Source organism: Kazachstania africana, chromosome 11 (genome assembly GCF_000304475.1).
Source record: "Kazachstania africana CBS 2517 chromosome 11, complete genome".
Lineage (NCBI taxonomy): Eukaryota > Fungi > Ascomycota > Saccharomycetes > Saccharomycetales > Saccharomycetaceae > Kazachstania > Kazachstania africana.
In genome coordinates, this window is record NC_018950.1 from 319,181 (window position 1) to 333,766 (window position 14,586).

Here is a 14,586-nt window from a genome sequence, read left to right on the forward strand (position 1 = left end):
TATGAATATTGATCCAGGTCTATAATGAGTGATGAAGAAGATTTCTTAAAAGATTTAGAAGAAGACTTGGAAGACTTTTCTGCCAATGAGGAAGAGAATTTTGAGCAAAAGGAGGGGTCATTAAGTGAAGCGAACAAGGAAGAAGTGGTAAAGCATATGGATGGGAAAGCAGTTGAGGACGACCTCACTATATTGAAAAAGTCAGCTGGTGCTAATGAGCCATTTATGTTGGCAAGGGCAGATTTGGTTACGATAGATCCGTCATCCATATCTAATATATACCAGCTTTCCAGCAGAATATCGCATATTTTATTGCAGCATAATTCAAAGTTTACCATGTTGCTCCCGTATTTGAATCAAATATCATTGAATTTAAGGACTGAAACAGCAAATCTACATGAATATTTAAAACTTTCATACTCAGCACGGTTTTCTGAATTGGAATCTCTGATTGCAACAGCTACCCAATATTCTAACGTCATATATGTACTAGAGACAAGCGAGAAAGATACGGAGGGATCTCTTGTTACTTCCTTGGAACAAGTAGCACAACTTTCAAAGGAACAGATTCTAGTGTTAATGATGTCCATGAAAACCTCATTCAATGAGTCAACTCCATTACCCTTGGAGATCAAACAAAGACTTCTTCGGGCAAGAGAAATGATAATAACTTTGGATGAACTACGTCATACCATTGCATCATATATATCCTCTAAGGTCTACCACATTGCGCCTAATCTATGTGCACTTCTCGGTTCTGAGATTACTGCACTTTTAGTTTCTCATGCAGGTGATATTCTCCAGTTAAGCCAGGTCCCAAATTGCAACCTTGCCTCTATAGGTAAAAAAAAACACTTATCGCATGAACTACACACGACTGCAAGTGGTGTAAGACAAGAGGGTTATATATATAATTCTGAGTTGGTACAGGAAACACCAGTTGGGAGTAGGAAACAAATGCTGCGAATGCTATGTGCAAAGGTTGCCCTTGCAGCAAGAGTTGATGCAGGCCTTAATCAATCCAACCCAGACGATTCCTTGGGAAGACAGTGGAGAGATGAGCTTCTCACTAAGGTGAAAAAGATCAATGAAGCACCAAATGTATCGGATACTAAAGCGTTACCAATTCCAGAAGATAAACCGAAGAAGAAAAGAGCAGGAAGAAAGTTTAGAAAGTATAAACAGCAATTCCAACTGTCTCATTTGAGACAGTTACAAAACAGAATGGAGTTTGGGAAACAGGAGACTTCTATCATGGATGCCTTCGGAGAAGAAGTCGGTCTCGGAATGACCAACACAAGCATGCAGACAGTTTCAGGTATTGTAGGAGGGTCTGGAAGGAACGTTAACAACTCTGCCAAGATGTCGAAGTCTATGAAACAAAGAATCAAAGACACAGACAAACAAGCGAAAGAGTATCTCATTTCATTAAATGAATTTTCAAATGGAACAGGCTCCACAGGGCATTCCCGACCCAGCAAGATACAAAAACAGGACCCAAATCCTGACCACGATTGGTTCTCACATCATCTACCACCATCATAACCATATCTAATCATACAGGCGTATATATCCTTCAATCATTTCCATAGACATCGAGAGCCTCATCTCTTTTATTTTTTTTTTTTTTTTCTACACAAAAAATCTTATTTCCCTATCCGGAAGTACCATAAATACGATCTTTGTCGAGGAGAGAAACGTTTACTTTCGAGTTTATATGTTCGAATCATTCATGAATAGAGTGGCTAATTGAAGAACACATTCAACAAACTACTTTCGATCACGGTACAATTGCTATTTATTAAACAGGACTGAGATGTTTTCTAGAACTGACAGAAATGTTGACGCATTGGCTGGGGATATGAGCCAATTGAGTTTTGACTCAGCAGCTAATAATCGATTTGCTTATCCAACAGGCACTCCTTCTAGACACAGGAACACTAGACATGGCGGGACACCTACACCCTCTCCTACCAAATCAGCTCTTTTTGCAGGGGATGAAAGCTCTAAGATGGATATTGATGACACTACTGCAGAAATCGAGCTCATGAACTCTCCAAAGAAACTACCACAAGGTTTCCACAGAACAGCATCTTCTGCTAAAACTCAGAGACTAGTGAGCGTGTGCAAAATGTACTTTTTGGATTACTACTGTGATATGTTTGACTATGTCATAAGTAGAAGACAACGTACTAAAAAGGTGTTGGAGTATTTAGAAGAACAAAAGACTTTAGAGAAGATACCCAACAGCGCATTGAATGATGAATGGTACGGTTACCTCCAGAAAGAAAATGAAGTATTAAGAAAAAGGAGGCTGAAACCAAAACATAAAGATTTTGAAATGATAACACAAGTTGGCCAAGGTGGTTATGGTCAAGTTTACTTGGCCAGGAAAAAAGATACGAAGGAAGTATGTGCCTTGAAGATTTTAAATAAAAAGTTACTCTTCAAACTTAATGAAACAAATCATGTGCTGACAGAAAGGGATATTCTTACTACGACAAGATCTGAGTGGCTAGTTAAATTACTATATGCATTCCAGGATCCTGAAAGTCTCTTTTTGGCAATGGAATTCGTCCCAGGTGGTGACTTCCGGACCTTATTAATCAATACTAGATACCTGAAAAGTGCACACGCAAGATTTTATATAAGTGAAATGTTCTGTTCTGTGAACGCCTTACACGAACTAGGGTATACTCACAGAGATTTGAAACCAGAAAATTTCCTAATTGATGCTAAAGGACATATAAAATTAACCGATTTTGGTTTGGCTGCAGGTACTGTATCAAATGACAGAATTGAAAGTATGAAAATAAGGCTACAAGAGGTTAAGAATCTTGAATTTCCTGAATTCAAAGAAAAATCCATAGAAGATAGAAGACAAATGTACCATTCTTTAAGACGAACAGAAGTAAATTATGCAAATTCTATGGTAGGTTCTCCAGACTATATGGCGTTGGAGGTTCTTGAAGGTAAAAAATATGATTTCACTGTTGATTATTGGTCTCTGGGCTGTATGCTATTTGAAAGTTTAGTTAGTTATACCCCGTTTAGTGGTTCATCTACTAACGAAACGTACGAAAATTTAAGACACTGGAAACAAACTTTAAGAAGGCCACGTCTAGATAATGGTAGACCCGCTTTCTCGGATAGAACATGGGATTTAATTACAAGATTAATTGCTGACCCAATAAGTAGATTAAGATCTTTCGAACATGTCAAGAGAATGCCTTATTTTTCGGACGTCAACTTCGACAGTTTAAGAAATATGTCGCCACCATTTATCCCACAACTGGATAGTGAGACAGATGCTGGGTATTTCGACGATTTTACAAACGAAGCTGATATGGCCAAGTATGCAGACGTCTTCAAGAGACAAAATAAACTTTCTGCAATGGTTGATAACGCTTCGGTTGACTCAAAGTTAGTAGGCTTCACTTTCAGGCATAGAAATGGTAAGCAAGGCTCCAGTGGTATACTTTATAACGGTTCTGAACATTCAGATCCATTTGCCACATTTTACTAGTGAAATTGATAATTTTTATAACATCTACAGGTAACACATATACATATACACTATTTTTTTATAATATATAGCAGCCACATCTGAGCAGGGACATCGATAAACATAATTAATTCATAATTTTCAGTTCCTTGACATGTTCAAAACGTTTTCTTCTGCCAAGAAGAGTCTAATATTTGGCCGACGGTAATTTAATGGCCATCAAAAATTGCTCAAAACTTAGAAGGAATAGAAAGAGCAAGCACAATAATTCGACTGAAATGGCTAAAATCAAGATTCTGGTTGTCCATGGAGAAAGCAAAGATTGTCATACCATCGTGGAGAAGGTTAAAAAATTGAATTCGAAGTCAGGACCATTTGAATGCATTTTCTTTTTAGGTGATGTCGTACAAGAATTGAATGTAACGAACATTGATGGCTTACCAGTAGTATATACATTCTCCTCTACATCAGAAGTAGAATCATCCAAGATAAAGAGTAATCTAATATCACTTAACGGGTATGGTGTATATCAAACATCGAATGATCTTAGAATCGCTTACATTATGAACTCTGCCACTGAGCTAAATGGGTGTAAAGATGAAGTTCTGGCGAAGTTTAAAGAAATCGATGACACTGTCGATATTTTGATTACAAAAGAATGGAGCAGATGTGTTGCTGAAAGGGAGCAAAGAGTGACAGGCAGCGCTATATTGGACGATGCAATTACACTATTACAGCCAAGATACCATTTCACTGGAAAAGAGGCCAACACCTTTTTCGAGTCTCCACCATTCCAATGGAAAGAAACCAACACCATATCTCGATTCTTAAATTTAGCATCCTATGGGAAATCCGGCAAGAAATGGGCATATGCTCTCAATTTAGAACTGGACGCAACATTAGATACAACTGCACCTACAAATGCCATAGAAAATCCATACTATGTAACTAAGAAACGTCCACAACCCGATGATAGTATACAATCTTATCAGAATAAGACAAAAAAGATTGGCACTGTGGTGCCTGAGGCGTGCCATTTCTGCTTCACTAACCCCAAGTTACAAGACCACATGATAGTTTCAATAAGTGATTATGCCTATATTACAATTGCCAAAGGACCATTAAGTGTTCCCAAGGGAGAAATGAACTTTTCAGGTCACTGTCTACTGATTCCTATCGAACATATTGCTAAATTCAACGTTGGTCAAGAAAATCTTCTACAATCTGGTTTTGCACAGGATATGATAAATTACGAGAAAAGCATTGTAAAAATGAACTTCAATAAATTCGAAATGTCAACGGTAGTGTTTGAAATTAACTCTGATCGTTCCATTCATTACCATAAACAGCTTCTTCCAATTCCAAAATATCTTATTATGAAATTTAGAACAGCTCTCGATAGGCAAATTCATTTCAATAATGAAAAATTAAGACAAAATGTCGCATTAAATTTCCAAACTTATAATTCCTTATCAGATTTCAACTATAAGAGCATAATGGAAAATGCACAAAACAATTATATGCAATTTACTGTCTATGAAACAGCAGAAAGTGACCCTACAATCTACTTAGCCACATTTAAACTTGAAGATAGAATAGATTTACAATTTGGTAGGAGAGTTTTAGCATTTTTACTGAACTTACCTAGGAGAGTCAGATGGGACTCCCCAGTGTGCTCGCAAACCAAAGAGCAAGAAGTTAAGGAAGTTGAACTTTTCCAAAAGAGTTATAAGGAGTATGAACCCAGCAAGAGCAATTGAGTTGGAGTAACTTTCAGAACAACAGCAATCCAATATTACTATATCATATATATATATATATACTAAAATAAGCATGCACTTTAGATATATTTTTCTTTGGAATATCAGATGTAAACTAAGCGGTCTGGACGAGATATTGAAAATCAAGGCAATAAGAGTTGATAGAGACGTTACCAAGTCATCAGCTGGTAGAATATGCCGTTATATGTGCATGCCAATCGTTTAATATTCTGCAATCGCTACAAAATCTGATAATTATTTATTTCATGGAAGTGAAAAATGAAGCTGAGTGTAATATTTCAGATCGGGAGAACAACTCCTTCGAAACTTCATCACCGAGCAATTAGGAAGACAAGAAAGAGGATTGAACAGTCAGTTCATGATTCAAAGAGATATTACAGCCTGAACCGTCTTGAAAATGCAGTGGGTCGTACTTCAAATGCTGGGCATATTGAGAAAAAGGCACTTCTGCCGATTACATTGGCAGAAACATCGTCATACAATCCTTCTCTGGTAGAACAATCATGGTATGATTGGTGGGACCAGATTGGCGCATTCAAACCCGATCTTACATCTGACAAGACAATAAAATCTGAAGGTTTATTTTGTATTCCTGCACCTCCACCAAATGTTACTGGTTCTTTACACATCGGTCATGCGTTAACTATTTCACTACAAGACGCTCTCATAAGATACTATAGGATGAAAGGTGCTACTGTATTATTTTTACCAGGCTTTGATCATGCAGGCATTGCAACTCAATCTGTTGTTGAAAGGAAATTGTGGTCTACAGAGAAAAAGACAAAGTATGATTATGGGAGAGTACGATTCAACCAAAAAATATGGGAATGGAAGGACTTTTATCACAATAGAATCAAAGAACAAATCAAGAGGCTTGGAGCGTCATATGACTGGAGTAGAGAAGCTTTCACCTTGGATCCTCCACTGTCAGACGCAGTAGTGGAAGCTTTTGTTAGACTACACGACGAAGGCCTAATATATCGGGAATCCAAGTTAATCAATTGGTCTGTAAAACTTAACACAGCAATTTCTAATCTCGAAGTCGACACAATGCAATTGAAGGGAAGGACTTTGGTGAATGTCCCAAATTATGATGAACCTATCGAGTTCGGTGTTTTGACAACTATTGCATATCGAGTCTGTAACTCTAATGAAAAAATACAAGTCGCTACAACTAGGCCCGAAACTATTTTCGGTGATGTTGCAATAGCCGTTCATCCTGATGATCCCAGATACCAGCATCTACATGGCAGGTTCGTTGAACATCCTTTTCTAGCGAAAAAGATTCCTATTATCCTCGATGCTGAGATTGTTAACCAGGAACTGGGCGCTGGTGCTGTTAAAATTACGCCAGCTCACGACGAAAATGATTACAAAGTCGGAAAGCGGCATGGTCTAGAATTCATTAACATCTTCACCGATGATGGCTTATTGAATAACAATTGTGGACGCGCTTGGGAAGGAATAAAAAGATTTGATGCTAGAAGTCTTGTCATTAAGAAATTAAAAGAACTAGATTTATACTTCGGGCAAGAAGGTCATGAAACGACATTACCTATCTGTTCCAGATCTGGTGATGTCATTGAGCCTCTTTTGAAACCTCAATGGTGGTTGAATCAAAAAGACATGGCAATAAAAGCTGCAGATGTTGTTAAAAGTGGTGAAATAAAAATTCTACCGAAACATTCAGAAAGAGAGTATTTTAATTGGTTGAAAAATATACAGGACTGGTGTATTTCTAGGCAACTATGGTGGGGACATAGGTGTCCTGTCTATTTCATTCAATTAGAGGGACAAAAAACCGATAAAAACGACGGAAGATTCTGGGTAGCAGCCAGGAATTCAGAAGAGGCATATATGAAGGCACACAGAAAGTTTCCTGACTCTAAATTCACGCTATACCAAGATGAAGATGTCCTGGATACTTGGTTTTCATCTGCATTATGGCCAATCTCTACTTTAGGATGGCCTAAAAACACAGAAGACCTGGAGTTATTTTCACCGTATTCTCTTCTGGAAACAGGCTGGGACATCTTATTTTTTTGGGTAACTCGCATGATTTTATTAGGAACTCATTTAACTGAGAAAGTACCATTCAAGCAGGTCTTTTGCCATCCGCTTGTTCGTGACGCTTCTGGAAGAAAAATGTCAAAATCTCTAGGAAACGTCATTGATCCACTGGATGTAGTGACTGGAGCAACCCCGGCGGAATTACAGGATAAACTATTAAGCGGAAATTTGGATTCCAAGGAGATTGCTAGAGCCCTTGAAGGGCAAAGGAAGATGTATCCAAATGGAATTGCACGATGTGGAGCGGATGCTTTGAGATTCTCTTTATGTGGCTATACCAGCAATCAGAACTCTGGCGATATTTATTTAGATATCAATCGTATAGAAACCAACAGAAAGTTCTGCAATAAAATTTACCAGGCTACAAAATTTACAATACAAAAATTGGGTGGTGATTATCCTCCATTAAAAATTAAACTATCTGGTAACGAAACCATGATAGAAAAATGGATATTACATACTATGGCCGAAACTTCCAACACGATGAATGATTGTTTTAAATTGAGAGATTTTTCTGGGGCTACATTGGCAATTCATCAATTCTGGCGCTCCATATGTGATGTATACATCGAATATTTCAAATACATTCTGAGAAGTGGCACCGAAGCACAAATTGCTTCATGTAAGGAAACGCTTTATACCGTGAATGATAATGCGCTGAGATTGTTACATCCTTTAATGCCTTTTTTAACTGAAGAATTATGGCAAAGGCTCCATCCTGAGGCTGCACAAAACGTTACAGTATCAAAACAACCGTATCCCGCTGCACAAGAAAATTTCATGGACGAAATTAGCTTCTATAAATGTACTATTTTATTGACGACAATAAGGGAACTTAGATCACTTCTTAACCAATATCATATGCTCAAGAAGTATAACGTTTCTATTTCTGTCACTGACGAGGTAATTTCGAAAGAATTAATAGATCAGGATCTTTTCATAAAGCATTCGGTCAAATCAAACCTCGTGGATCTTCATTATAACAACAATCATGAAGACTTCTCGAGAGGGTATGCAACAAAAACTGTTGATAAGAATGTGTCTATTCATTTGACTCTCCAAGACAATGTTGAGAATCCTCATCGGGAAGTTTTGAAGTTAGAAAAAAAGTTGAAGAACTTAGAAAGAAAAAGATCCTCACTAGAACACTCAATGAATTCATCTGACTACGAAATGAAAGTTCCTGATGGAATAAAAAATCTAACCAAAAGGCATTGGATGATACTATTGCCAAAATTTCAGGTTTAAAAAGTATGGCAGATAATTTGAAAGCTTTAATGTAAAAACGTATATATATTACTTTATAAGGTACATGTGAATATAGAATGATAATGGATTAATTATTATTAACTTCTTACATGAACAAGTCTTTTTTTATTTTGGTTTCTATAGTTTTCCTGAAATCTTTCGCTAATGATAGAGCGTGTTTCTCACCGTACTCTAACACTTCAAATAGGGTCGATTCATCAAAATTTCCAAAACTGTCTAACAGCAGCACGTTTTCTACAACTTTTGAACCGTCTACTAGTTGGAAAACCAAAGCGTGAGTAGAGACAGATTTCTTCAATTGTTCGTTGCTTGGATCCACGATAAAAGTTCCATCTCCCATTACTGCCATGGAAACGCCCACGGCAATACTGTTTATGGCAATAGCAGCGTCAATGAGAGCGAATACGGTCGAGTTAATGCAGCCAATAAGTTCTTTAACATTAAATAAAGTTTCCTCTTCACCGGACTCTAAAATTTGTAGCGTTATTTGGCACAGCTGCCTTGGATATTTATAACGACAAATAATGGGGCTTATGACACCACGAATTTTGTCTTGTAAAGTGATTTCTCTAGTTGTTGGTACACCGATAGCGGGACGAACTGTGACTTCCAGAGCCAACTGTGTTGGTAGTTCTTGACGAGCTTTAGGCTCGATTGGACCCGTTACTGAACATATCACTTTGACGGACTTGTTCTCATAGTGGGATGAACCATCCACTTTGTTCAAATAACCTGTTTGAACTTGCATCTGTAGCTGTTTTACTCCGTAAGTATTCTGAGATGAGATACAAATTTTTTCATCATTCAATTTTTCAATATTGGAAGCCGAATATTCTAAGGCGCCTTTAATATTGACTGTAATCATATATAGATATAAGTGTAATTAAGTGCATCGATTGTAGCTGTCTAGAGGATCGATTACTGTCCATATGACCAGAGATGTTGGACAGGATCACCTGAGGAGGGGACAGGAAGTCAGCACTTTCAAGAGTTTCTTGGCTGGGAGCGTCTCGGGAGTGGCAGCCAGGACGGTCACAGCGCCAATGGATATACTGAAGATCAGATTACAGATCACACCTTATACTAGGAATGCGACCAACGTATTGTCGCACCAATCCAGAGTATGGGGGATGGTGAAGGATATTGTCACAAAGGAAGGATTGCGTGGATTCTGGAAGGGTAATATTCCAGGATCAATAATGTACGTCATCTATGGCGGAATTCAGTTCAGTTCATATTCCAAGTTTAATTGGGCATTGAAATCCTTCAACTGGCCTGATCAGGTCCATAGTGCCGTAGTGGGTGCGTTGGCAGGATTCACTGGGTCTCTATGTGCATATCCATTTGACGTCTTGAGAACTCGATTTGTTGCCAATAAAGAAAGAACATCCTTCAAATTGGGGAAGATGATCACAGATATATGGAGAACAGAGGGGTTGCAAGGATTTTATCGTGGATGCAGTATTTCTATTGTCGCAATAACCATTTCATCATCCGTGATTTTTGGTACTTATGAGACTATCAAGATCTATTGTGACGAAAGGCTATCGAAAGAGTCGCATAGCTGGCTATACCGCAGTCTGAGCAGTAGTGCAGGTGCCATAGGTGGAATAACGTCCAAGATTATTACATTTCCAATCGATACTGTCCGTAGAAGGGTGCAAATAAAGGATTCGCAACATTTGGGAAGTTTCTTCAATGAACACAGCGAACGATTGTACCTTTCCCACCAGCACCGAGGATCCATGAAGATGGCCATGAGTATACTGCAAAAGGAGGGCATTCTGGGTCTGTATCGCGGATTACTGGTAAGTTTATGCAAGAACGTTCCTACCACAATGGTCAGTCTGTGGACGTATGAACAGATCGTTAAACAGATAACGTGACTTTTGCGAAGGCACATAAACATGACTTCTTATAAATATCAGTATATAAACTCAAGAAATCCATCGCTAGACAAAACCGACTCGTCTTCCACTAAATTTCAATTCTGTCCCACCAACTTCCATTTTTTGTCCCACATGATTCCCACTGGGACAAAAATTTTCTCCTCAAATCTATCTTGCATCAGATCATGTGTTGGAGGACTCAAAATTCCATAATCCGATTAAATTTCTCAGTCAGTAAACAAATAACAAGAAGCTGCGCTGGCAACTGAGCTTAACTAATGCATTACTCAAACATGCCCTTCTAACTACTATCACTGCCAGCTGACTTGCCATCAACTCAGGACCTCTTTTCATTGCTGTGAGGGTCTCCCAATAAATCTACACGCCCATCTCCCTCCAAATTTTGATCGCCCATTCATCTTTCTTGCCACGATGGCTCATTCTCGAGGCTTCGTTTCTTTTTTATCGTTGATCAACTTTTCACTATTTAGAGTGTAGAAGAAAAAAAAAAGATGTTATAATGTGATTGTTATTACTTGAAGAACTTGCTTTCGTTTTAGTGTCTTGTCATCATCGTCTGTCGATTATACTCCTCTCTACCCCAATATTCAGGGAACTTTAGTATCATATATTCTGTTTTCTGCCTTCAAAACGACAAAATTAGCCAATTTCAACTCTAATTGTAACTTTTCATTTAGAAAGACAAGACCAATATGTCTGATTATTTCAGTGTAAAGCCTCCTGGCAGTGCTGCTGATAGTGGTTCATCCACTCCGTCTCAGTTGAAACCTAACTATAATAGGACTTCGTCCAGAGGCATGGGGGATGACGCTTCTTCTATTCATTCTAGTAACTCTCAATATCTTATGGATGCTCTCCCCGATAATTTAACTCTGAAAGATAATGTAACTTATTCACATATTAACACTAAGGATTACATTTTGCCAAAGACTGATGAGAAATCGCCTTATTATGTTGGTGTTCCTATTCCAAACCCTCTACCTTCTCCAGGTATCGCTAATGAAAGTACTCCGTCTGTGGATGCATCCACCGCCCCCTCTGAAGGAGAATCAGAAGCTTATTTGGTCAGAGAGTATCCTACAGATATTCTGGCTGATAGATTTTATAAATGGAGAAAGATCTTAAAGGCTCTGATTGCATACTTGAGAGAAGTTGCCTATGCTCAGGAACAATTTGCAAGAGTTAACCATCATTTGAAAAGCTCAGTCAAATTCTCCTTTTTAACTGATATCCAAGATGGTTCCAATAAACTTTACGACCCATTATTATCTACAAAGAATCAACAACCACTAACGAGAGCTCAACAGAAATTAAAAGAACAAGAAATGGAAAACGGTATTGGTCTATTAGATGCTGAAAACCCTATTTTCAATAACACTCATTACAAGGAAAATAAAAATCGCAGCAGTACTGCTGCATCAGGTTTCATGAATTTTGGAACCGGTTCCATTCAAGATATTCAAGTTATATTAAAGAAACATCATTTAGCACAGGCAAATCAACAATTTAAAGTATCAAAAGAAATCGTTAACTCATTAATTCCCAACTTGGAAAATTTACGTAAAGATTTACAGTTCAAAATTAAAGACATTAAAGATCTTCACAACGATTTCAGAACAAACATCAATGCACACATCAAATTAACAGGTCAGTTATTGAACAAATACATCGGATCAATCAAATATATGAATACTCATGACTCATTAAACAATTTACAACCAAAACATGACCCTTATTTGTTAAAGTTACAACTGGATTTACAATTGAAAAGACAGACAGCTGAAGAAAACTATTTACAAGAAGCTTTCGTAAATTTACAGACATCAGGGTTAAAACTAGAAAAGATCGTTTATTCAAAGATTCAGAACTGTTTACAACGTTATTCTGCTTTAATTGATTCAGAAGCTCGTTTGATGATCAAAAATGTCTGTCAAGAACTACAACATGGTATATTATCAAAACCTCCAGCAATGGAATGGGATAATTTTGTATCCCACCATCCATTATGTTTAATCAATTGGAAATCAAATGATCCAATGCCAAACCCAAGAAAAATTTCAGATATTGTTTATCCAAATATGAAGTCCCCTATAGCAAAATGTATTAGAGCAGGTTATTTTATCAAAAAATCTAATTTTGCTAAAGAGTATAACAAGGGATATTTTGTTTTGACGCCAAATTTTCTTCATGAGTTCAAGACTAGCGATTTCTTTAATATGGGTTCTAAGAACACTTCAACGTCTACTACTAATATGACCGATGTCAGTTCTTTAAGCGTAGCAACTCCTTCTACCTCCTCATCAACAGTCAACCTTATCCACAACCCTCATCACCATAAAAAAGGTAATTCATTTATTCCAATTTTGAGTATACCGTTGAATGAATGTCAGCTAATCGATTCAACTGCGGATTCTTTCACGTTGAAAGGTAGGGCATCCTTCATAGAATTTCAAAGAACTGCATCAGGTCAACATCACTCTCGTTCCAAGTCAACCCCATATAAACTGGAACAAAATGCTTTGCCAAATGCATCTGCGGCTAAAAAGTCTACTTTTTCAAAATTATTGAGACCAGTAAAGTCAAAACACCAAAAGAAAGAAGATCTAATTAAGAAACAGAAAGAGGCTGAAATTATAGATACAAGAAAGCAGGAATCAACAAATGGTGCCACTTGGACTTTTAAACCAATCCAAGAATCACCAACTGATGAAGAAAAGAAGCATTTCAAGAAGTGGATTCAAGACTTAAACACTTTAACTTCTTTCAGTAACGTTAATGAAAGAATTAAATTTCTTGATGAAAGGATCCTAAAGGGATATCACCAAAGATCAAAGAGTGCGGGTGTTAGACTAACAGCTTCCAATCACACTCCCACCTCTGAATTTAATGGAAATGCTTCCTCGTACTTCGAACAAAACTCTCCTATGCAAACCAACCAAAGTGGGGGGAGACCTCATTATATTCAACTACAAAATACGAACAACCCTTCTTCAATTGAACTAAATTTCCGCTCAAGAATAAACACACCTGCGATCGATGATAATGGGAATTTGATAACCATGGCAGAAAGAAGACCAGGCCCACTCTCTAATGGTTCATACTTCTCTTACTCTCCATCACATTCGGGAACATATACTCCAGCTTTGTCCCCAAATTATTCATTCAACTCGGATGGATCAAATAACAGCCAATCTTCTGGTCAACAGCAATATGTAGTCAACACTCCTGCTGGTATCTCCATTACCAGTAATGGCATCAGACAGGTTCATTCTTTAACTAATATTGCGCGTCACCAAAGAAATGTCTCTTTACCAAATTCTTTAATGGCAATGAATAATAATGTTGTTTCAGTACATTCTCCAAACAGTCTGAACTCTGACAATAGTCAAGGTGGCTATTTTGCAATTCCTTTACACAGTGGCGATCAACAGCAACAACAACAGGTTTCTCCCAATCTATCTAGAATTACTACGTCTCATAATAGTAGCATAATTGTCACAGCCCCCTCTCCAAACCCGGAGGAACTGACAAAGAAAATGACATTCCCTCTTTCAAGGACCTCAAGCCGCGGTACAACGACAGTAGGCACAAGACATGCATCTATTGGATCTCAAAATACCATTCCGAAGAGTCCAGCCAACGACCAAGAAGTAAAAGAACAATTACCTAGTCTCCCGCATCTAAAGAAGACACCAAGTACTGGTAGTCTACCAACTATGACGGTGACTGATAATGGTACTGCTCCTTCGGATGCACCATTTTATCAAAGGGGGAATGGGAGTGCTACAAATTTAACTAGCTCAAGAGTTCACACCGTTAGAAAGCACAAGAAGAACGTTTCCTTTAGTTCATTGAATAGTTTAATGTTCTCGAAAAAGAACAATTCAGGTTTTGCTGGAAACCAAATTTTACATGGTGGTGGTATACTCGAGGCCGATGATGATGGTGACTCTGGTGATGAAGATAAAGCTGCTATTAAACTCAATAGATCTATTTACTCATGATTTGCTTCAGTCACCTGAATGATTTTATTTACAAATATACAGTTTAT

General features: G+C 37.7%; 7 protein-coding genes across 7 annotated transcripts; 6 read left to right on the forward strand and 1 right to left on the reverse strand.

Moving 5' to 3' along the window:
• Positions 1-24: 24 nt before the first annotated feature.
• On the forward strand, positions 25-1,545 carry PRP31 (U4/U6-U5 snRNP complex subunit PRP31; the record flags this gene model as incomplete). Its single annotated transcript, XM_003959593.1, has 1 exon — positions 25-1,545. One exon carries the CDS (start codon positions 25-27, stop codon positions 1,543-1,545), a length of 1,521 nt encoding a protein of 506 aa, XP_003959642.1.
• Positions 1,546-1,816: 271 nt separating this feature from the next.
• Positions 1,817-3,526, forward strand: DBF2 (serine/threonine-protein kinase DBF2; the record flags this gene model as incomplete). Its single annotated transcript, XM_003959594.1, has 1 exon — positions 1,817-3,526. One exon carries the CDS (start codon positions 1,817-1,819, stop codon positions 3,524-3,526), a length of 1,710 nt encoding a protein of 569 aa, XP_003959643.1.
• Positions 3,527-3,783: 257 nt separating this feature from the next.
• On the forward strand, positions 3,784-5,265 carry DRN1 (Drn1p; the record flags this gene model as incomplete). The annotated part of the gene is made up of 1 exon (XM_003959595.1): positions 3,784-5,265. One exon carries the CDS (start codon positions 3,784-3,786, stop codon positions 5,263-5,265), a length of 1,482 nt encoding a protein of 493 aa, XP_003959644.1.
• Positions 5,266-5,544: 279 nt separating this feature from the next.
• Positions 5,545-8,604, forward strand: VAS1 (valine--tRNA ligase; the record flags this gene model as incomplete). Its single annotated transcript, XM_003959596.1, has 1 exon — positions 5,545-8,604. The coding sequence occupies one exon, from the start codon at positions 5,545-5,547 to the stop codon at positions 8,602-8,604; it is 3,060 nt and encodes a 1,019-aa protein (XP_003959645.1).
• A 106-nt stretch (positions 8,605-8,710) lies between these two features.
• RRP46 (exosome non-catalytic core subunit RRP46) lies at positions 8,711-9,373 on the reverse strand (the record flags this gene model as incomplete). The annotated part of the gene is made up of 1 exon (XM_003959597.1): positions 8,711-9,373. One exon carries the CDS (start codon positions 9,371-9,373, stop codon positions 8,711-8,713), a length of 663 nt encoding a protein of 220 aa, XP_003959646.1.
• Positions 9,374-9,554: 181 nt separating this feature from the next.
• Positions 9,555-10,511, forward strand: TPC1 (thiamine transporter TPC1; the record flags this gene model as incomplete). Its single annotated transcript, XM_003959598.1, has 1 exon — positions 9,555-10,511. The coding sequence occupies one exon, from the start codon at positions 9,555-9,557 to the stop codon at positions 10,509-10,511; it is 957 nt and encodes a 318-aa protein (XP_003959647.1).
• Positions 10,512-11,227: 716 nt separating this feature from the next.
• Positions 11,228-14,539, forward strand: ASK10 (Ask10p; the record flags this gene model as incomplete). The annotated part of the gene is made up of 1 exon (XM_003959599.1): positions 11,228-14,539. The coding sequence occupies one exon, from the start codon at positions 11,228-11,230 to the stop codon at positions 14,537-14,539; it is 3,312 nt and encodes a 1,103-aa protein (XP_003959648.1).
• Positions 14,540-14,586: the final 47 nt, after the last annotated feature.